The 22,162-nt window shown below is 39.8% G+C and overlaps 1 protein-coding gene across 1 annotated transcript in view; it reads left to right on the forward strand.

The window, feature by feature from the left end:
* Positions 1-1,944: 1,944 nt before the first annotated feature.
* Positions 1,945-22,162, forward strand: part of Tomm70 (translocase of outer mitochondrial membrane 70) — a 32,022-nt gene continuing 11,804 nt past the window's right edge. The window contains exons 1-6 of the mRNA XM_041672890.1: positions 1,945-2,446; positions 12,762-12,935; positions 14,814-14,940; positions 17,056-17,165; positions 18,345-18,493; positions 21,517-21,724. Coding sequence (XP_041528824.1) covers positions 2,114-2,446; positions 12,762-12,935; positions 14,814-14,940; positions 17,056-17,165; positions 18,345-18,493; positions 21,517-21,724 — 1,101 coding nt within the window. The 5' untranslated portion in view covers positions 1,945-2,113. The remainder of the gene's footprint in view (positions 2,447-12,761; positions 12,936-14,813; positions 14,941-17,055; positions 17,166-18,344; positions 18,494-21,516; positions 21,725-22,162) is intronic.

The following is a 22,162-nucleotide window of genomic DNA, read 5'->3' on the forward strand; positions in this document are numbered from 1 at the left end:
AGATTACTTAGAGGGCAATAGATTCCTCTTTTAAAGCTCTGGGATCAGAATCTCTGTTTGATCAATTCAATTACATTTTTAGTTGTTGCTAGTGAAAATGGAAACATTTCACTAATGCAAGAGAAAAGGCACGGCCCTGAAGTCTCAGATCGAGCCGTTCTACTTTAATCAGTCCATGTGGGCACTTCTCCTTGTCTTTGCACGTAGTGCCATTATGTTGAGCATACCGTGGTATTTAAAATATATGTGTACACACACACACACATCAACACAAGGGTGTTCAAACCTGAAATGATGAGATGTAGTCTGGAACATTTATTTATTCATGCTTATCTTTTCTTCTTGAAAATAATGTTAATTCCAGCCGGGCGCTGATGGTGCACGCCTTTAATCCCAGCACTTGGGAGGCAGAGGCAGGCGGATCTCTGTGAGTTCGAGACCAGCCTGGTCTACAAGAGCTAGTTCCAGGACAGGCTCCAAAACCACAGAGAAACTCTGTTTTGAAAAAAAAAAATTAAGAAACGTATATAGACATATAAATCTATGTTCCTGGGGCCATGGTCACTCATATTTAGTTTCAGAATCTCTTATTCCCTTTGAGGTGAGCAGCCGGGCGCTGATGGCGCACGCCTTTAATCCCAGCACTAGGGGTGGGGGAGGCAGAGGCAGGCGGATCTCTGGGAGTTCAAGGCCAGACTGGTCTACAGTTATGGGACAGGCACAAAAGCTATAGAGAAACCTTGTCTCAAAAAAAAAAAAAAAGAAAAGAAAAGAAAAGAAGAGAATGTTAATTCCAAACACCTTGCAAGGCAATTTTCATCTTTTGAGACCTGACCCAGTGCTCACGAAGGAAACGATGGTTGTGACAAAGTTATTACAGACAAAAGAGTTGAATTAAAATAGATTCTGGGAACGGGGGAGAAGGTTTAAGAAAGCTATTTCAAAAGAGTGAGCAAACTAGAGTGTTGTGACAGGCATATGTGCTCCAGGGAAGAGGCTTTGGGCTGGGGTGTCACGTGGAATTCCACTTAAGACACAGACATCAAGGTGACTGGATCCAGGCCCTCGGAGACAGCCTCTACTGGGAAAGCTTCGTAACAGACGCACCGCCTTTCTAACTACTGCAGCTGGAGCACACGGGCACCTTCCAGTCTCTTTGATTAGTCAATTGGTCAACCTTCCTTTCTAAGTTTCCATCTAGTCTTTGCTCTCTGCCATTGCCTCAGTAACTATAAACTCGTCCAAAGTATAGTCTGGATACTGCAGAGTCATGAAACTGGGGGTTATATAGCACAGTGTTCACACCTTTTCATCTCATAGGTTTATTTATTGGTTTTTCGAGACAGGGATTCTCATTCCCGGTCAGGGAACCAAAAAAAAAAAAAAAGAGAGAGAGAGAGAGAGAGAGAGAGAGACAGGGTTTCTCTGTAGCTTTGGAGCCTATCCCAGAACTCGCTCGTAGGCCAGGATGGCCTTGAACTCAAAGCGATCCGCCTGCCTCCGCTTCCTGAGTGCTGGGATTAAAGGCGTGCACCACCACCACCACCCAGTCACAGCGTGAGGTTAGGCACCAGCGTAGCCACAACCTCAAAACGGGTCCCTACCAACCGACTGGGCGGCGGCCCCATCGTTCCTGCCGGCCAATTCCCTTCACATTTCTTCTGCACGCCCGCCCGCTCACAACGCCCCTGGGAGCTGTCCCTCCGCTGATCCCTGCGCACCCCAATCTCGCTGTGTACAGCCCCCCTCCTCGCTCCACTGGCGACAGTGCCACCGCTCCTTCCATCCTGGAGAAGAGGGAGAGGGAAGCCGTCACCTACGACCTCCCAAGTGATTCTAGGCAGGCGCCAGGCACGAGGGAAAGGCTCAGGCCCGGCCTTCTGCCCCGGAAGTGATTTTCTCCTACACGCTCTCTGGGGGCGGGCACAGCCTCGGGTCTAGCCCGGCATGCCCTGGGCTTCCGGTGACCTCCGGCCCTTCTCTGTCGTCCGCTCCTGCTGCCTAGCGTGCTCGCTCGCGCGTTTCTCTCCCTCCACGCTCCCGGCTCCCTCCCCACGCTGCCCGGTGACCGTGGCGCCCGCGACCGGCGCGGCGGCGGCGGAGGACAGTCGTCATGGCCGCCTCTAAGCCGGTGGAGGCGGCGATGGCGGCGGCGGCGGCGCCCGGGTCTGGAAACGGAGTGGGCGGTGGCAGCGGGACTGCGGGCCCCGGCTCGGGCGCGGGGACCCTGCCGCGATGGCACGTGGCTCTGGCCATCGGGGCGCCCCTGTTGCTAGGTGCCGGGGCCATGTACCTGTGGAGCCGAAGGCGGCGGCGCCGGGAGGCGGCAGGCCGGGGCGAAAGCAGCGGCGTCAAGCGCAACAGCGAACGAAAGACCCCGGAGGGCAGGGCCAGTCCGGCTCTGGGCAGTGGCCACCCCGATGGTTCTGGTGACTCTCTGGAAATGGTGAGAAGCTGCCCAGACCGTAGAGGTGGGAACGAGCGCATACAGCTTATACCTTCACCCGTTGTTCGGGTGAGGGGTCCTCCCACCGGTCGGAAACTGCCCTGTGACCGCAAGGACTTGAGAGTCGTTTCTGGTTGCTTTTTGTAGGGAATGGAGTAACAGCTCCTGGCAGGCTAGCGTAGAGGTTTTCTTTAATAGTGTCCTCTGGGATCCAACAGAATCTTTTAGTTTCTTCTCAGTGACACAGCATTTATCCCTCGTGAGGTAGGTAAACACGTACAAATAGAATAATTCTATTAAGCGAAGAAAGGCAAATTTCATGAACGATTGGACTTTTGACACGAGTTCCTTTTGTGATTCCCAAGGCCAGAACTTACTAAGAACCGTTTAATAACCAACGAACCATTTCTCTTTTGGAAGGGGGAGGTGAGTAGCTACAGGACAAAAGTGGGGAAACTCATTAGGTAGCTTTGTATATGAGCCACTGTCACTTTGGCTGATAGCATAATTTTCTACTCACTTGCCTGTACACATGTGTCCAAGCCTAGTGTGTCTGGTAAAGTCTCTGGTGTTAGAACAGCATTGAAATGATGAACTGCCTTGTCTGTTCTGGTGATCTGACTATTAAATCTTCTTGACAAACCTGGCAGCTGTGTGGAGAATTGGCATGGCCTGAGATAGGAGTGGGATAAGGGACTTTCTCTGGGTCTGGAGTTGTGTGGTGGTATTACCAGAGTAAATCGAGTTCAGAGACTTATCAGTAATAATTCCAGGTATATACATAAGTAAAAAAAAATCCTTTACACACGAACAGCCGGTGTACTGTACACTTATGTTCATGAGAAAAAATGTGTACGGCTAAATGAATGGCAGTCATTCATTCCATCCGAACTAAAGACCCATTTTATTTATTTATTTGCTTATTTTACGAAGTAGTTTCAGAAGTTCTGGTAGTCCTTGCCATGTGTGAATCTCTGGACTAGCCCGAAAGAAAAGCGTTTCTTCTCTGCTATGGGGAAATAGCCTGTTTCTATCTAGAAATGACTTTGTTGGGGGGAACTGAAGAGATGTTGGCCTGTGGAGCATTTTTATTTTGGTAATCCTACTTTATCTCACTGTCATTCTAGTAGACCAAGAGGATTAAAATATTAAGTCCCTTCTATTTCATCCAGCACTAAAAATGTTAAACCAAAGTTTAACATTTAGGATGAAAGCCTGGGCACTGGCAGCCCCAGCAAACTGAGCTGGACTGCCCAACTCCAAGAAGCCAGTTTTAGAGATAAGTAATGGTGAAAAGCAGAGATTGATTTAGTGTGTCAGTGCTGAAAAGAGGAAAAAAATAGAAGGTTCCAGAAACCCCCAAGTATGTCTTTAGGCTGCTCACAAGAACTTAAGGCTTAAGTAGAGGAAGAATCAGACTAGATGTTTGCGGAATTAAGCATTCTGGTCAAGAAGTGCTGTGCTTGACCTTTGTTTCCAACCTGCTCCTGCTAGAGGGGTGGTGGGAGGGCTGGATGCGGGTTCCTAAGGGGACTAATCTGCTTCCTACCAGATGATTACTGTGCTCCAGGGTGTGGACTCCGCATCCAGGATAATTACCCTCTGAAGTTTATTCTTACTGGAATCCAAGGTGACTCGAGGAAAAAGGTTAAGGACAATGAAACCTCTGCCTTTAGTTGAATGTGACAGACAGAATGTTTGCAGATGTGTTAGGCTTTTATCCTATTCTTCAGTCACCTTTTGGGTCAGAGTGAAGTTTTAAGTGTATTTTTAACAAAAGTGACTTCTAAGTGCTTGTTTCTGGATTGATTGTGAGTGCCAGTGAAAGTGGTTGTCAAAACTTGGCTATCTATCCATTTTCATGAATATGAAATTTTGTACATGTGAAAATTTTATACATAAAATTTCTATTTAATTTTAATCTGGAATAGTAGATAAATGAAAGTTACGTAGAAGTTCTTGGTTCTGTAGTAATCATAAATATAATTAAAAATAAGGGAGCTGGCCTGGAGAAATGGCTTAACAGTTAAAAATGTATATTGCTCTTGCAGAAGATAAACGTTAGGTCCCCAGCACCCATGCCTAACAGCTTACTTGTGTAATTCCGACTCCAAAGGGATCCAGAACCTTCAGCCTTCAAGGGCTCCTGCACCTGGGTTCACATAAGCGAGCGCACACACACATAATTAAAAAATAAAATGAATGGTTTTTACATATGACACACTGCAGTGTTAGTCACTATTCATGGCATGCTTTTACTGTTGGCTTTGAAAGAATCTCCCAGTTCTCTTTCTGAATTTAGATTTCTTTAAATTCTCCTTAGTTTTGCAGCATTTTCTACAGCAGTAATAATGATTTTCTTATTTTATGAGTGGTTCGTAGTTTTTATATAAGGAATATTTTTGATTGACCTGACTTCTGTTGAATACTCTGTGTACTTTGAAATGCTTTAAAATCATTATTACATTTGTCCCAAAATAAAACGAAGCAAAACACTTTGCATGCACCATTTTCTTACACTACCATGTAGAATTTAGGGATGTGTTCCAGAAATCTTGTTTGGAATTACTAAATTATTGTTTAGCAAGGCAACATTAAAAATCTTCACATTTTCTAATGGAAATGCATTCTCTTAACTGTTGGTAAGCAATAAATATTGAAGACTATTTTTGTCTTTTAAAAATGAATTTCTTTGGAGTTGTTATGAGTGTCCAAGTGTAACTGCCTTCTCATCCTAATGTATGTATGTATTCCCTGTGGTTGGAGGAATTACTCTGTAGTTAAGTAAGCATTTGTTTCAGTTGAGGGAAAACTAGGTTTCTAATGCTGAGTAATTTCTCCAGTTGAGCAGTAACTACATTTTTTTTAAAATATTTTTATTTATTTATTATATATACAATATTCTTTCTGCGTGTATGCCTGCAGGCCAGAAGAGGGCACCAGACCTCATTACAGATGGTTGTGAGCCACCATGTGGTTGCTGGGAATTGAACTCAGGGCCTTTGGAAGAGCAGGCAATGCTCTTACCCTCTGAGCCATCTCTCCAGCCCCCAGTAACTACATTTTAAAGAGAATTAAGGAATCAACTGATTCCTATTTAGGGTTCAGTTGGAATGAATACTAAGCCTGTTTAGTTTTATCTTGGGACTTATGTTTGCCCAAATGTAAAATGAACTAGAGATATTGCAATGTTTCTATCTTTTAGGTTAGATGTTTATGTGTGTGATATGGATCATATTCAGTGGTCACTTTGATGAAGCAGCAAAAACTTGGAAGAAAAAATGCAAAGCTCTTCATGTTGGTTTTAAGTAATCAGAATTTCAGGATATCATTAAAGAAAACATTTGATGATTAATGGTTTCTAAGATTAAAGTAGTATGAAATCATATTCCATTTAAGCAGTTGTAAAATTTACCAGTGTTCCAACTTGCTTCAGTAGCTTTTTCAAACTTGAATTACAGATTTGCAAAATTGGAAGATTTCTTATTTTATCCATGACACTTTCACGCCCTAGATTTGAGCTACCTCAAAGGACTAACAAGTGCACACGAAGCCTGGTATCCTAGCTGCACTAATGTTTAAGAGCAGTGTTTATTTCTTAACTTTATTAATTTCATAGTAGCTTTCTATTCAGTTATGCTTTAAATCCAGTGGTAAGAGAAAGTAGCTGCTGTGATGTTCAAGGTTCTTAGCCTTACAGATATTATAACACATAAAGTGGTTGGGAACCACCGATCTATGTCAGGGTATTATTTACACACGTTAGTGAAAGGCTTAGCACTGTTGTGTCTTCCTTGAAATGAAATTATTCTCTTTTCCTAAAGGATGTTTCTAGTTTATTTCTTTAATTTTTACTTACATGTTTGTGTGTATACAAGTATGGTTGTGCACGTGAGTGAAAGTGCCCATGGAGAAATCAGATTCTCCTAGAGCTGGCATTAAGAGGCGTTAGTGAACCACCTACCATTGGTGCTGGAACAGAACTCAGGTTCATTGCAAGTGCGGTTAGTGTATGCTCTTCACTGAGCTGTCTCCACCACCATCCCCTCTTTTTTGTTGTTGTTTGTTTGTTTTATGGGTTTTTTTTCCCAAGACAGGGTTTCTCTAACTTTGGAGCCTGTCCTGGCACTCGCTCTGTAGACCAGGCTGGCCTCAAACTCACAGAGATCCACCTGCCTCTGCTTCCTGAATGCTGGTATTAAAGTCGTGCACCACCACATAGTCCCCTCCTTTTTTAAAGGCAGTGTCTCACTTGTAGGCCTAACTGGCCTGAGACTCAGAGAGCTCCGTGATTCCTTTTCCCAGGTATATACAGGAATCTTCCTTTGTCTCACAAGTATTTCAGTCTCCTCTTTTTTCTAATCATATCTCATAATTAGTGTGCCTCATAAAATGGACCAGGCAGAATCTCAGGTGTCATCACTATCTCTTTTTACGTTTTTATGTTCCCCATGTCTAATCAGAAAATGAAACGGAATATTCTACATCATGTCTTAAGTAGCTGACTACTCTATTCTCACTGCTGTCATTTCTCAACTGAATAGCTGGTACCTTTTTTATTATTTTTTATTACAGTCACCTCTATCCATGTTTGCCTTATCCATGGATTCAACAAATGGAGTATCAAAGATATTTGGGGGGGGAAACTTAGACAACTATTGAACATGTACAGATTATTTTTCTTACCATTCCCTAGATAACTACATAGTAATGATTTACGTACACTTTCATTGTACTAGGTAATGAATAATCTAGAGATGATTGAAAGTACACAGGAGAGGACTAGACATTGTAGCTTAGTTGGTAGAGTGCTTGCCTAGCTTAGTTTACATAAAGCTTTGGTCCCCAGCACTGCATAAAACCAGGTGTGATGCTTGCTTGTAATCCTATTACTCAAGATGTAGGGAAGGAGGATCAGAGGTCCACTACATAAGAAGTGGTACATGAAAGGGCTATAGCTATAGCTGCTTGGGAAGATTACTTAAGCCCATACATGTGAAACTAGCCTGAGCAGAAGAGTGTGCATATGTAGTTGCTATTTCTTGAACTAATAATTTTCTTGTCAACTGTGTGATTTACTACTGGTCTAATGTGTTGCTTATGTATATCGAGATTTCAGTATTTGAAAAGTGGTCATTTTCTTGTTTCCTATACTAGTATGTAGCATGTTTCTTTGGGGTTAAGACTACGCTATTGGCTATTTATTATATAGCTGTGTTTCTGCATCTACAAAGGATTAGTGCCAGGGATATCCAAATCTGTGGTGCTTAAGTGCCTTGTAGTTTGTGTGTGTGTGTGTGTGTGTGTGTTATATTTTGCATAAAGTATATATCATATTTTATATGCATACTCTTCCTGATGTCTTCTTGACATTTCTGTAATACCTAATACAAGGTAGATAGATGTTAGGTAAAGAGTTTATTTACATACTCTTTTGGAATAATAAAAACAAAAGTATGTGTAGTATATATTCAAGATCTGATACCAATCTTTTGAGGCCTAATCACAATATATGCCAAAAGCAGTTAAAGTTTTGTTTTTCTTCCTTGAATATTTTCATTTCATAGTTTGTTGAATCCATGGACATGGAGGGACAAATGTGTAATTGTGAATTTAGAGATCGGGGATATGGCTCAGAAAGTGATGTGCTTACTGATCAAGTATAGGGACTTAAGTTCATATCCCTAGTACCCTTTTCATATCCTTTTATGTGGATAAAAGGCACTTGTAGACATTAGCACTGGAGAACAGAGGCATGTGCCTCATAGAATCTCACTGGCCAGTCAGTCTAGACAAAACTGTCATCAGGTTCAGTGAGAGACACCATCTCAAAAAATAAGGTAGAAAAGCAGTTGAGGAACATATTCCAACATCAACCTCTGGCTGCCACACACAAACAACATGAACTAAATTTTACTTTAAGTGAACTAAATTCTGCTTTCCTGGCAAAAAGAAAAAGATCTGGTTGTGCTAGAGATTTCCATTTGCATGCAGTAAGTCTGTAGTGAACATCATACTTGAGTGTTCTTTGTTCAGGTCTAGAGTATAAGCATTGGTGTTTGTTTGGTTTTCTTGTTTTGTTTGTTTTGGCTTGTGTGTGCAGGTAAGTATGGTGAGTGTTGTTCTACTGATGAAGATTCTTAATTTTCCTAAAGCATCCTTTATAAATACAAGCCAGCTATGCTATACAATATAGAAGTAACATGTAGTTAAGTCAGATCGATGGAGCTTGAATTCTGCCTTGAGCATATTTTTAATTTTGCCGGGGCTTTATGCATAAAATGGAACTAAGTGCGCCTCTTATGTTTTCAGTATGAAGCTCTTAAGAATATTTCATAAAGCTGGGCGGTGGTGGCGCACGCCTTTAATCCTAGCACTCGGGAGGCAGAGGCAGGCGAATTTCTGTGAGTTCGAGAACAGGCTCCAAAACCAGAGAAATCCTGTCTCAAAAAAAAATATTTCATAAGTGGGCTGGAGAGATAGCTCAGCTGTTAAAGGCTAGGCTCACAACCAAAAATATAATAGTATTTCATAAATAGTTATGACAGTAATTGATAAATTGTTTTATCACCATTTCTGTGATCCTTCAGTTTTTGATCCAGATATTTGTTGGATTAACTTATTAGAATCACATGGGCATTACTGCTGATTCATTCATTATGAAGAGAAGGAACTTACGGAGGCAGAAAGCATTAAATTTTATAATTTTAAGTAATTGGTAGTATGACATAATAAGCAAAAAGGAACATCTTTAATTTATTTAAATTCTCTTCCAATATTCAAAGATTAAATTTATGGTCTTTGTATTGCCTTCTTTGAGGACAGTGAACATAGGAGACAGTCTTTTCAAACTGTATTCCACAGAGACTAAGGGGATTTTAGTTTTGTCTTAATATTAAACAAGCCTTCCTAAGGTTTTCAGGCTGGCCACTGTTCTGGTTTCAAGCAATTTTGTCTGAGCTTCTCTGTGGGACTACCAATGCTAGCATGTGGTAAGATTAGTGTTTGTGAGTGTGCATGCACACACACACGTTTGTGCCAATGAAACAGAGTCCTATACTTTGGCCAGTGAGCGTCCTTTTTATTTAACCTGAAAGTCTCTAGTTAAAATACAGAGTAACTCAAATATGTTGATAGCTGTGCCACATTGTTTTCTACATAAATAGCCCCAATGTAGGCTTCCAGTGATTCAGAAACAATGGAGATTTTCTGTGCTAAATAAAATAATGTTTTTCATTTTTACTTACTGTCAAAGTCAGTCAAACTTATTTTAAAGTTTTATTAAGCAAAAAGATCAGTAATCATACTTTTGAGCAGATTGTACCTTTATCAATAGAAATTATGTTGTGTTCTATCTACAGCTTTTAAGAGTGGTCCTTAGATACTGCCTTTTGTAATGTTTTTTTCTTTTTTCTTAAATGTTTGTATTTTACTTTAAGTCATCTTTCAGGCAGTACTTAGTTTTACTTTTAAACAACTTGAAAATCTTTTTTTTTTAAGATGTATTTAGTATGTATACAGTGTTCTGGCATGTATGCCTGCAGGCAAGAAGAGGGCACCAGATCTCATTGCAGATGGTTGTAAGCCACCATGTGGTTGCTGGGAATTGAACTCAGGACCTCTGTTAGAGCAGTCAGTTCTCTCAACCTCTCTCCAGCCCCAACTTGAAAATCTTAATCACAGACTCACCTATTCACATTTATTACTGATGAGTGTAATGACTATTGCCATATTTCCTTTTTGTTCTTTTGCCATTCTTTCTGCCTTTCAATGTATTGGTCATTCTCCTGCTCCAGGGTCATTGGAGCATTAAAACTGTTGTATGTGTCTGTCTGTGTTGTGTTTAACTTCATTTGTTTGTCAAATTACAGAATTTTGAGTTAATTCTTGCTTCAGAGCTTTGTGATAGTTATTTGTCAGGACCTAATGTTGGAAGTTTGTACCTGATTTGTTCTTTTTCCATTGTAGTTAGTCTGATTTTCTTTTCTACTTAAACATCTTTGAAATTTTTGCTGTAAATTTCAGCATGTGTTTTTAAAATGTGTAGGTTTTTTTCTAATTTTTAATAACGTCTTTCACTGTGTCTTTCCTTCTGGGAACTTGGTGGATGTTGGAAGTACTTGTTTATTTTCTTCAAACTTCTTACCCCATCCTCTGTTTTCATTGAATTCTGGAAGTTTTCCTTGATCCTATTATGCGCAAATCAATCCCACACCAGTTATGATTTAAGGGGATATTCATTTAGGTGGGTAAAACTCACGAAACACCAACCATCCGGAAAGGAGCCTTGTTGCCGGAGCAGGTGCCGGAACCAAGAGAGCAGGCCGAGGCTTACCGCTCTTTTTAAAAGATAAATAGACCACGCCCCAGTGGACTGGTATTTCAACAGCTATTGGCTGAAGGAGTGGAAGGTCCTCCCTCAGCAATCCTACCTTGTACTTAATTTGTTCCTCAGCTGTGCTTGTAATATAGCCCCTCTGTTAATTATACTTTTTTTCCCTTTTCAATATATTTACTTGTGGATTATATTTTCATGGTTTTTATTTTATACTTCAGTGGTAGAGCTTGTGCTCTGCATTAAGAGACCCTGAGTTGGAGCTCCAGTAGCTTCTCTCCACTACCTTCCCTCTACTCAGGGAAGTTTCTTTATCAAATAGAAGGTGCCCTTCTTGTATGTATTGGCTTTCTTTCTGTGTGAGCAATTCCTCTTTGTGTGGTTTCTTGGAAAGAGAACCATTCTCTTTTCTGGATGACACAGCCCTATTGCAGTATGACTTGTGCTTTTTTTTCCAGTTGAGAAAGACAACTAATGAGATTATCCTAAATTCAAGCCATCCAACTATCGTCCTGATGGTTGTCTTCCTAATACCACACAGGGGTTCTCATTTTTTTTCTCCCTTTTCTTTCTCCCTACCCCCCCCCCTTTTTTTTATTTTTTCAATAAAGGGTTTCTCTGTATAACAGCCCTGGCTGTCTTGGAACTCACTTTGTAGATCAGGTTGGTCTCAAACTCAGAGATCCACCTACCTCTGCCTCCAGACTTCTGGGATTAAAGGCATTCACTACCATGCATATTTCATTTGTCTTTTTGTTGTTGTTGTTGTTGTTGATTCTAGCATGTTTTCATAGCTCTGGATTTGCACCACCACCACCCTAATCGTAAAGTTCTGAGTGAGTTTACGACTTTGTTTTTGGCTGTATTCATAGCTATCCTAGGACACATGAAGCCTTGACTGCAGGTGGGACATAACGTGTAACCTATTTATTCTTGAAATATGTTTCATGGTTGCTGCTTGACTTATACTGGAAGCTTTTAGAAGATGAATAAATGAGTTGACAAATGGAAGATTTTCAGTCATCTGTTGATTTGTGTTCTTGGTTCCTTTTATCCCGCATCTTAGTTTTAACATACATGTATTTCTTGTTAGCACCGTCCAGCTTAAACTGTCTAGGTTATATTCCTATGTATAATAGATAGTTTGGCTTACCTACAAATCCTTCTTTGTACACTATTACTGAAAAAAACCCTATAGCTATAATGATGCTAAAGAAGGGCAACGGAGTATAAATAGGGAGCTTGCTAGCACATGAGAGGCCTTGGGTTTGATTCCTAGTACCTCCAAAAGAAAAAGTAGTACATAAGTTTCCAGCTATTATCAAAATCCCCTGAGGGTTATAAGGGATCAACTTGACATGACCCTGTCACCTTGATCATAACTACCCTTTGCCTGCCAGGCAGTTGCCTTGCCAGTGTCTTAACTGATAGTAGGCATGATAATCATTTTGAGAGAGGCCAGGTACTGTCCTGTAGACATGAGCCTACCTCTGTCTACCCCTTCTGCCTTGGTGTAAGGATCCTTGCCGCTGCCTAAAATAGGAAGTTCAGGATCTGTTAGTCTCTTTATTTAGTTGTTGCTATTTACTTTTGAGTAGGGTCTTGCTGATTAGTTCAGTGGCCTTGAACTCTTTTGCCTTAGACTTTCTAGTGACTGGTATTACAGGTTCATGCTACCACACCCAGATATGGTGGCTGACTTTCATACACTAGATTTTTGTAGAACAAGGGGTTTAAATTACTTTGGCTGAGAAATATCCCATTTGGTTGGAAAACATTAAAGTTGTTACTTCTGGCGTTGGCAGAAGTGATAGACAAGTGATACTTTAACATGTTCATCTTTTGGGGAAAAGTCTCAGTGGTTTCAAACTGAAAATAGCCACCCTATTTTCCCATATTATTTCATCAGCTTGTTTAATCACTATGGTCTGAGTTTATTCTTGAATATCAGTTCTTAATAATTGTTTTCTCTCATTTCAGAATTCTCTGGATAGAGCCCAAGCAGCCAAAAACAAAGGCAACAAATATTTCAAAGCAGGAAAATATGAACAAGCTATTCAGTGCTATACTGAGGCAATTAGTTTGTGCCCTACTGAGAAGAATGTAGACCTTTCTACATTTTATCAGAACAGAGCTGCAGCCTTTGAACAGTTGGTAAGTACTCCACTGTTATTTCCTCTGTTTATCTGCTTAAAGTCTCAGTTAATTCTGCTCAGCTCCAATGCTTTTTGTTTGTTTGTTTGTTTGTTGTTTTTGTTTTTTGAGACAGGGTTTCACTGTAGTTTTAGAGAGCCTGTCCTGGAACTAGCTCTTGTAGATCAGGCTGGCCTCGAACTCACAGAGATCCACCTGCCTCTGCCTCCCAGGTGCTGGGATTAAAGGCATGCGCTACCACCGCCTGGCACCAGTGCATTTTTTGGAACTGATTTGAAATTATAAGAATTTTTTTTTCAGTTTTACTAGCCAAAATTGTACAGCAAAATTCTATAAATTCTATAAATTTTAATTTTTAATAAAATCGGATAGTTTAGAAGGTTAAAGTTTCATAGTGATCCCTCAACAGTTTGAGATTATTGGTTCAACTTTTTATCTCTTTATAATATGCAAAAAAAAGGAAAAAGATGAGTTCCTTTTACACATGCTGTTTGTTGCATTTTTTTGTTACTGTTATGTCTTGTATAGTTTTTATATTCGCATAACAAATCTTTCGTTCATATTAAAAACTAGTAGTATGATTGTATGCTTTTATAGAGGGTTGATGCATTAAAACAGTGGAGAAGAGGGTGTTAATAGAAGAACCAAGACCCAGAATTGCTTGAAGACAAGCAAGCATTTGATGTTTAAAAAAGTATAAAAGTCTACTGAGTACAGTAATGAAAGTGGAAGTAAGCAAGAACAAAGTCAGGAAAAGTCTGTAGGTAATGAGTTTACAGTTGAGCAAAGTGTAACAATGTAGTCCTGTGTTCTCAGCACATAGAGGGTGGAGGATCATGGGTTTGATGGCCAATGTGGGTTACATATCTTGGCTGAAGACAATGATGAATAAATGAAGCAAAATTAATTTGTAGTTGATTCTGAGTACAGTGGGGATATTTAAGGGATTTTACAGTGGAGGAGTATCATCAAAGATTTCTCCCACTGTTTTGTCAAGAACATATTGGAATCAGAAAGGATGACAGCATATTGTTGGACCAGCCTACACAGCATGTAATGGAAAGCCGAAGACCAGCAAAAATTGCTGTTGCATTGGACATGAAAAGTGAAGACAAACAAGAATTTAATATCATCAGAATGGAGAAGGAGCAAGATAGTTTATCATACTTTTGTAATTTATGAGGGTAGCCTAGCTAGAGATAACTTTGTGAATACCCAATTTTAGATGGTAAATAAAGCCAGTCACCCAAGGAGAAGAGAGAGGTGAGTCCTTGAAGATGGCAGCTTGTAGAGGTCAAGTAGAAGGAAGGAATTCAGCCAAATACATTGAGAGGCAGCAGCCAGCAGATAGCAAGACAAGTGCAAGGTGGACTGATGACAAATTGCTGATGAGTGGGGTAGCTGTAAAATAGAACAAAATCTGGACATGTGTCCATGTCATGGGATAGTTCAGAAGAGAGGTGGATTTTAGCAAGGATCTTAGCATGGGGAAGGTATGGATCCAGATCACCGGTGCTAAAGGGTACTGCTATTCTCAGTTTTAACAGGAGCGGAAGGTTTAGAAGCACAAAGCCACAGGCAAGTCCAAGGTAGAAAGCCTAAATATCTTCATTGCCTATTTGTAGAAGTCTAGTGTAGTGTCTTTATTTTGTGTGTGTGTGTGTGTGTGTGTGTGTGTGTGTGTGTGTGTGTGTGTGTACACGCATGCACGTGCACATGCATATAGACTTTGTAGTACATTGTAGTTACTCTTTGAATTGAGAATACTTTTATTGAGAAATTCTTAACACTTGGCCTGTTAGGTTTTGAAAACTCAGTTCTATTAACAGTTCTGTTTTTTGTGTAACTGTTTTTTACCTTTTATGCTTTCAATTACAGCAAAAATGGAAAGAGGTGGCACAAGATTGTACAAAGGCTGTTGAACTTAATCCCAAATATGTGAAAGCTCTCTTTAGACGTGCAAAAGCCCATGAGAAGCTAGACAATAAGAAGGAATGTTTAGAAGGTGAGCATTTTTCTGAGTTTTCATAGGAAAATTACTGCAGGATTTGTAGTCATTAGTAAATTTATATGAAATTGCCTGTGCGTGTAGAAAGCAGCTAATTATCTTTCAATGTTAAACTCTCCTCAGCAGAAATTTCTTTTTTTAAATTGCTGATTTTTAAGTTCTATCTCTCTTTTCAACTGTTGGGGTTTTTTGTTGTTGTTGTTTGGTTGGTTTTTTTAATTTTTCAGTTATTTATTTTATTTTATTTTTTGAGGCAGTCTGTGTATAACCCTGACTGTCCGGGAACTCACTATGTAGACCAACTGGTGTAGATGGAGTGGTGGGCCACTTCCCGCTGCCCGGGAGGGCTCCCAGACACCGACTAGCTTTACCCAAAATAATTACAGGGATTCTTTTAGCTCTAGCCTCTTACTGGCTAATTCTCACATCTTGATTAACCCATTTCTAATAATCTGTGTAGCACCACAAAGTGGTGGCTTATCAGGAAGGATCTTAACCTGCGTCCATCTTGGAGAGGAGAGCTATAGCATCTGCCTCATTTCCCTTCTTCCCAGCATTCTGTTCTGTCTACTCCACCCACCTATGTTCTGACCTATCAGGCCAAGCAGTTTCTTTATATATTAACCAATGAAAGCAACACATAGAAAGAAGACGCACCTACATCAAACTGGCATTGAACTCACAGAGATCCACCTGCTTCTGCCTCCCAAATGCTAAGATTAAAGGTGTGTGCCACCACACCCAACCTCAACTAAGGAGTTATTAACACTCATCGACTAAGGAAATCAGAAAAATAGTTTTAGCAGGTTAGTGTTGACATATTTACAGCTACTTTCTTGTATAGACGTGAAATAATTTGGAAGTGAATCATTAAGGAAAACATTATTTGCCCTCCATATTTTTCAAACATTATTTTCTACACAATTGCAGAGTATGTAATTCTCAGAAAATGTTATAAATGTTCTTTTACCTCTAATTGGCCATGACTGCTTCCAAAACTGCAATTAAAGTACAGGTCCCCAACTTTTAAAATTTAATTTTCTAAGTGATGTGACGCTAAAGCAGAGTATAATTTCTACAATCTAAAGTGCTTTCAGTACATGTTCACAAGTTCTTTAAAAACATCAGTAATAAAATTTAGCCACAACTACTTTTTAAATAACTTTTGGGGTTGATACTGGGCCATAAAAATTCAGGATCTCACAGATGCTAAGCATACTTATGCCACTGAGCTGAGCCTAAAATGCTTTTTGTTCTCTCTCTCTCTCTCTCTCTCTCTCTCTCTCTCTCTCTCTTTTTAAGTCCTTTAAAAAGATGAAGCAGTTTTAGATCATGTTTGAAAATTTAGAAGTTTTGTATATCATGTGTTGGTCAAAGAATCCCATTTCTAAAATGAGAATACCAAGTTTTGAACTAGACCTTGAGTTATCGCAGATACGGCAGGGAAGAGGTTGACTAGAGTTTAGATTAAAAAAAAAATGGAATGAGAAATGAAGACTGGAGTTAGAGCTAGCTGAAATTAGCAGGGAAATGGAATCCATGTTGACTTGTTTGGAAGAGATGGGTGTGGACTTGGGAAAAGTCAGGATTGGGGAGAGAAGTGACGGCTGCTGAACACTTTTAGTAAAGGGCGAGTGATTGAGGGGCTTTTCTTTGCCACTTGAGACCGCTCTGTTGTGAGCTGTGCAGCATACCCAGTTGAAAGTTGAGTTCTGTGGCAAAGTAGCTTTAAAAAAAATACTTAGGAGGTGAGGCAGGAGGATTAGTTGTGTGGAGAAGTTTGTTAACAGCCTAGGTAGCATAGGAAGATGTGGGAGTGTCTACTTTGTCCACTTGCCTTGTGTTTCTAGTCAGAAGAGCGGATTCTGCAGCCCTTGTTTATTATCCACAGAATGTTAGAGCATGAGACTTCAGAAATGAAACACAGTAGGCCTGTTCATTTTGTTGATGAGAAAAACCCAGAGGAATAAAATATTGACAATTTCTTGAAAATTAAACAGTTCTGCCTTGCTTTGAGTTGAGTTTGGCTTTTTGTATTTTAATTTGTACCTATTTGATGCTGTTGGTCATCTTCCCAATGATTCCATAATTCTACTTTTACATCATTTCCAGATGTCACTGCTGTGTGTATATTAGAAGGCTTCCAAAATGAGCAGAGTATGCTGCTAGCTGATAAAGTTCTTAAACTTCTCGGAAAAGAGAACGCCAAAGAAAAATATAAGGTAAGTTAATATGAGTTGGGGAATATTGGATACTCCTTGAGACTGGATAGTGTTTATGATAACAACTGAAACTAGAACTAGGTTGTATTTCTTTCTCCTGTCCTCTTAGGTTGCATATCCATTTTCAGTAAGCCCAGAACTGTACTTAGAGACTGTAATTCATTTTATGTGTTACGGTTTCCACACAATAGTTCAAAAACCAAATCCAGTCTGCTTCCTATATGTTTGCCACTTGCATATTGTCTGGGGCTACTTTTGTGCTGCTACAACACTTTTCAGTGGTTGTCACTGTATGCAAAGCCTGCGTAGTGTCTACAGAACCTCTCTGTCTGTTACCTGATCTTTTATAGAAAAATATTTGCCAACTCCTGCTCTTTATCATTAGTTTTTAATGTAAATTGTATTAGTGAACATTAATTAGTGACATGGTTTAATTTAACACTTAAGCAAAGCTCTCTTCCAGAGCAGAGTGTGCAAGTGGATGGTCCTGGATTCCAGGCTGGTAGCTCTTACATGGGAGGTTAGGGTAGAAAGAGTACATGGACTGAGGCTGGCCTGTGCTACAAAATAAGACCCTTACAGGGTTTGCTCTGTTGGACAGATGTTAAGTGCAAAGGAGCTAATACGGGCTAAGTATTAGGGAGAGGAGGTACAGTGCTGGACAAGTGACAGAGCTTAGCTGACAGTGACGGACGGTGCACTGCTAATTTTAGGAATGCAGGGCAGTTGTGCCTTTTTTGTTTGCTCATGACTTCATTTTCTCCTAAATTGATGTTTATAACTAATCTCTATAGCTAGGTTTAGGCGGCACATGTCTATACTTCCAGTACTTGGGAGGCAAAGCAAGGGGATTCTAAGTTGAAGGGCGAGTTAGTCTGTATAAAGTGAGACCCTGTCTCAGAACAACAACCAACACTTACAAGGTTTCTTTAATGTGGGCTTCCATGTATTAACATGCACTGTTAATCCAAGAGCAATATAGCTAACTGTACTAGAGCCCAGAACTTTATTTCCTTAATTCATAATGGAGTTCTTTACAATCACCTGTAGCTTAGAATTTAATATTGTCTAATAATTTGAAAATGAAAATCTACTGTTTTTAAAAGTCATTGTGCAGTGTACTTCTTTGATTAATGTTTTCCCATTTTAAAAAGAAGCTTAAAAATGATTGAATTTCAGAACCGTGAACCTCTGATGCCATCGCCACAGTTTATTAAGTCTTACTTCAGTTCCTTCACGGATGATATAATTTCTCAACCAATGCTTAAAGGAGAGAAGTCTGACGAAGATAAAGACAAGGAAGGAGAAGCTTTAGAAGTAAAAGAAAAGTAAGTATGCTGAGCACAGCGTCTGCTGGATGGGCTTGGAACACCAGTAGGTTCACAGTCACCTTTAAAGGCAAATCTACATACAGATACAGTTAAATATAACTTGAAGTTATATATAAGTATAAATATACCTCTCTTTCTTTAAATAGCAGTTATGTTATTTCTCTTACCAGATTTTACTGTCTACGGTCAAGAAAATACCCCTTAAGTCGAAGGGTGTAGTTGGTAGGTGATTTGAATAAAGGTATTGCCTTAAATTATATGTAGCTCAGGTCATGGAGAGAGGGCTCAGAGGTTAAGAGCATTGGCAGCTCTTCCCAAGGTCCTGAGTTCAATTCCCAGCAACCACATGGTTACTCAAAACCATCTGTATTGAGATCCGGTGCCCTTTTCTGGTATATAGGTGTACATGCAGGCAAAACACTGTATACATAATAAAAAAATAAATCTTTAAAAAAAGTGTATGTAGCTCAAATGCCAAATGTTTAAGTGCAGGATAGTTTTTAATTTATATACTGGTGAATGCTTAGGGATGCTGTAAATTTTAAGGTTTTTTACTTGTCCAGGAAAGTGACATTCCTAATGACTTCTTCTTGTCTTTGGTACTATAGAAAGCTGAAACTCAAGGACAAGTGCCTGTGTGACTGGAGACCTTATGATGTCATATATATGCTGTCTAGACTGTTTCTTGTTCATGTTTGCTAAAGCTTGTGTTTTTCAGTTGGACTCTTGGAGAGAAGATGATAGTATTACTAATTTGGTATTTATTAATGTGTGTGGAAGGGAGAGGAATACTGTTCCTTGTAGTAAAACATACTGAGTTTTAAGGACATCTGCATAATTACACCAAGATATGTAAATGTTAATTGGTATGCAATCTTTGAGAAAGTCATAGTTGGGAAATACGTTTCAGATGTCATATAACTTGGTAACAGTGATATAGATAATTTCCTCTTCTGTTACCTAAATAGGCTTCACCCCATCAAAACTAGAGCAAAGTTAATCACATTTTGTGAGCCATGGTGAGCGATGACAAGCTATGAACAGAAACTCACAAGAGCACAACTAGAGCTGGTGCTGCAATTTGTGGTTTATAGTTGGGCCTCACTCAAGCCTTTGATGAAGCTAATGACTGCTCTTGTTTTCTTACCCTGGTAACCTGAGCAACAAATAGAGAATAAGAAGCTAGTGTGAAGTTAGGAAAATTTGATTGAATTTTTCTTGTAAATCACATACCAGTTTTCTCTGTTGTAAGGAGCTGCTTGTTTGTCCCAGCCTCCCAGAACTGAAAACATCTCACAGAAACTGTATTAATTAAATCATTCCTTGGCCTATTAGATCTAGTTTCTTATTGGCTAACTCTTACATATTAATTTAACCCATTTCTATTAATCTGTGTATTGCGACGAGGCTGTGGCTTACCAGCTAAAGTTCCAGAGTCTGTCTCCTGTGGGGCTACATGGCTTCACTCCGACTCCGCCTTCTTTCTCCAGCATTCTGTTTAGTCCCCCCCTCCCCACCTAACTTCTGCCCTGCTATAGGTCCAAAGCAGTTTCTTTATTTGTTAATGGTAATCACAGCATACAGAAGGAAATCCAACATCATTTCTCTGTCTAGATCAGTGGTTCTCACCCTTCCTAATGCTGCAACCCTTTAATACAGTTCTTCATGTTTGGTGACCATGGAATTATTTTGTTGCTACCTCATAACTAATTTTACTACTGTTAGAAATTGTTGTGTCCAACCACAGGTTTAGAAGCACTGATCTAGAATATAACTACTGAAAGGAGAAATTGTACTTTAATGTACAATGCTCTTTAATACAGATGCCCTTTAACTTCTGAGGGGTTAAAGCCCTGTCAATACCTTGTAAATTGAAAATGTGGTAAGTCAAGTATGTGATACTTTATGTAACCCATTGAACAACAGAATAAACTGCCATTTATTTGCCCCTGTGATTCTATGGGTGTTTGTGACCTCTGACTCTCTGCCCCTGTTCAGCGCCATTGCACGGAATTGTGCCCCATGTCTCTAGTTCAAGACAAGATAAAAATGTGAAGTATATACATCCAAAGTCTACCATTTTCACAACTTGTTAATGTTCAACTGTCATAAATCAAATATCTTAGAAGTCTTGTAGTGTGTTTTTTTTTCTTCAGTTGGAAACTTCTTTATTAAGCATCTCCAGTAGCAACCATCATCTTAGAAGAACAATGTTGTACCCAGGTGGTGACAGTGCACACGATTAACCCCAGCACTCAGGAGGCAGAGATATGTGGATCTTTGAGTTCGAGGCCAGCCTAGTCTATAGAGCAAGAGACCTGTTACAGGACATCCAGGGCTACACAGAGAAACCCTGTCTAGGAAAAGAGAGGGGAGGGGAGAGGGAAGGAGGAGAGGAATGTTGTATTCTCTGTTTTTAAAAGAGAGGTCATTCTAGATAGCTTGTTGGGTAAAGGTACTTGCCGTGCACCTTTGGTGACCTGAGTTAATTCTAGGTCTACTTTTTAAGATGGAACAATATATCTATTTTTGAAGCACTTTAGTGTTTTTACTTCTAGTTTTCCTTACTCCATTCTCCACAAAACAGTGATCTGTACAAAACACAGGTCTGATCACTCCTCTTGCCTTGATTATTGTTTATTTCTTCTCGTAGCCCTTAAATAACTGTTGAGTGCACTACTGATATGGCCCAGACAGGAAGGGAGACAGTGTCCTTATCCCTATTATAGAAGAGTATCTTTCTCATTAGCTCTCCTCACATTACCTAATGTTAGAATCAGGGTACTAGCCTAAGCATTCTGCCAGTGACTGCTGCCTCTGTTGAAAACTGTTCCTTGAAGGTATCAAGACAATTCTGCTGATTAAGAAACCCTAGTCAGTTTAATCTCTAGCCATAGCTCCAGTCCCATAGCGACTGATTAATATAGGAAGAAAAGACAATTTGGAGTATCATATATAGCAGGTTTTAGCATTTGGTTTTCCCTTAGAAATTAATTTTCTGTGTTTGCTTTCATCTTCAGTTCTGGCTATTTAAAAGCTAAACAGTATATGGAAGAAGAAAACTATGACAAAATCATAAGTGAATGCTCAAAGGAAATAGAAGCTCAAGGCAAATACATGGCAGAAGCTTTACTACTACGAGCCACCTTCTACCTGCTCATTGGCAGTGCCAACGCAGCCAAACCTGACTTAGATAAGGTCATCAGTTTGAAGGACGCTAATGTGAAGGTACAGTTGAAAGTGTGTGTGCGTGGGAAGCTAGAAAGTGAGCATGGTTTCTCTACAGCTGCAGTGCTCGATGCCTTAGCATTTCACTAGCAATTCTCAGAAAGGCTATTGGTTATTTTGAGGAATCTACATCTATTAATATTTGTGTAGTAAATAATGAAGCAATACTATTTATGTCCAGGTAAGAAAACAGACATCTTTCTCTACAGCATTTATTACTGTTAGTTTCCTCTTGTGACTATGCCCTACTGTAAAAGATTGTCTTTGGATAATGGAATAGTGATTGTAAGGATTGTTAAAATCCTTTTTGGGTTTTTTTGTTTTGTTTTTTCCAAACGATTACTGTGTGTAGCCCTATCTGTCCTTGGAACTCGCTCTGTAGACCAGGCTGGCCTTGAACTTACAGAGATCCTCCTGCCTCTGCCTCCCAAGTACTGG

The sequence above is a fragment of the Microtus oregoni genome, unplaced genomic scaffold (genome assembly GCF_018167655.1).
Source record: "Microtus oregoni isolate MIOR12 unplaced genomic scaffold, Mior012 000023F_ref0000262, whole genome shotgun sequence".
Taxonomy (NCBI): domain Eukaryota; kingdom Metazoa; phylum Chordata; class Mammalia; order Rodentia; family Cricetidae; genus Microtus; species Microtus oregoni.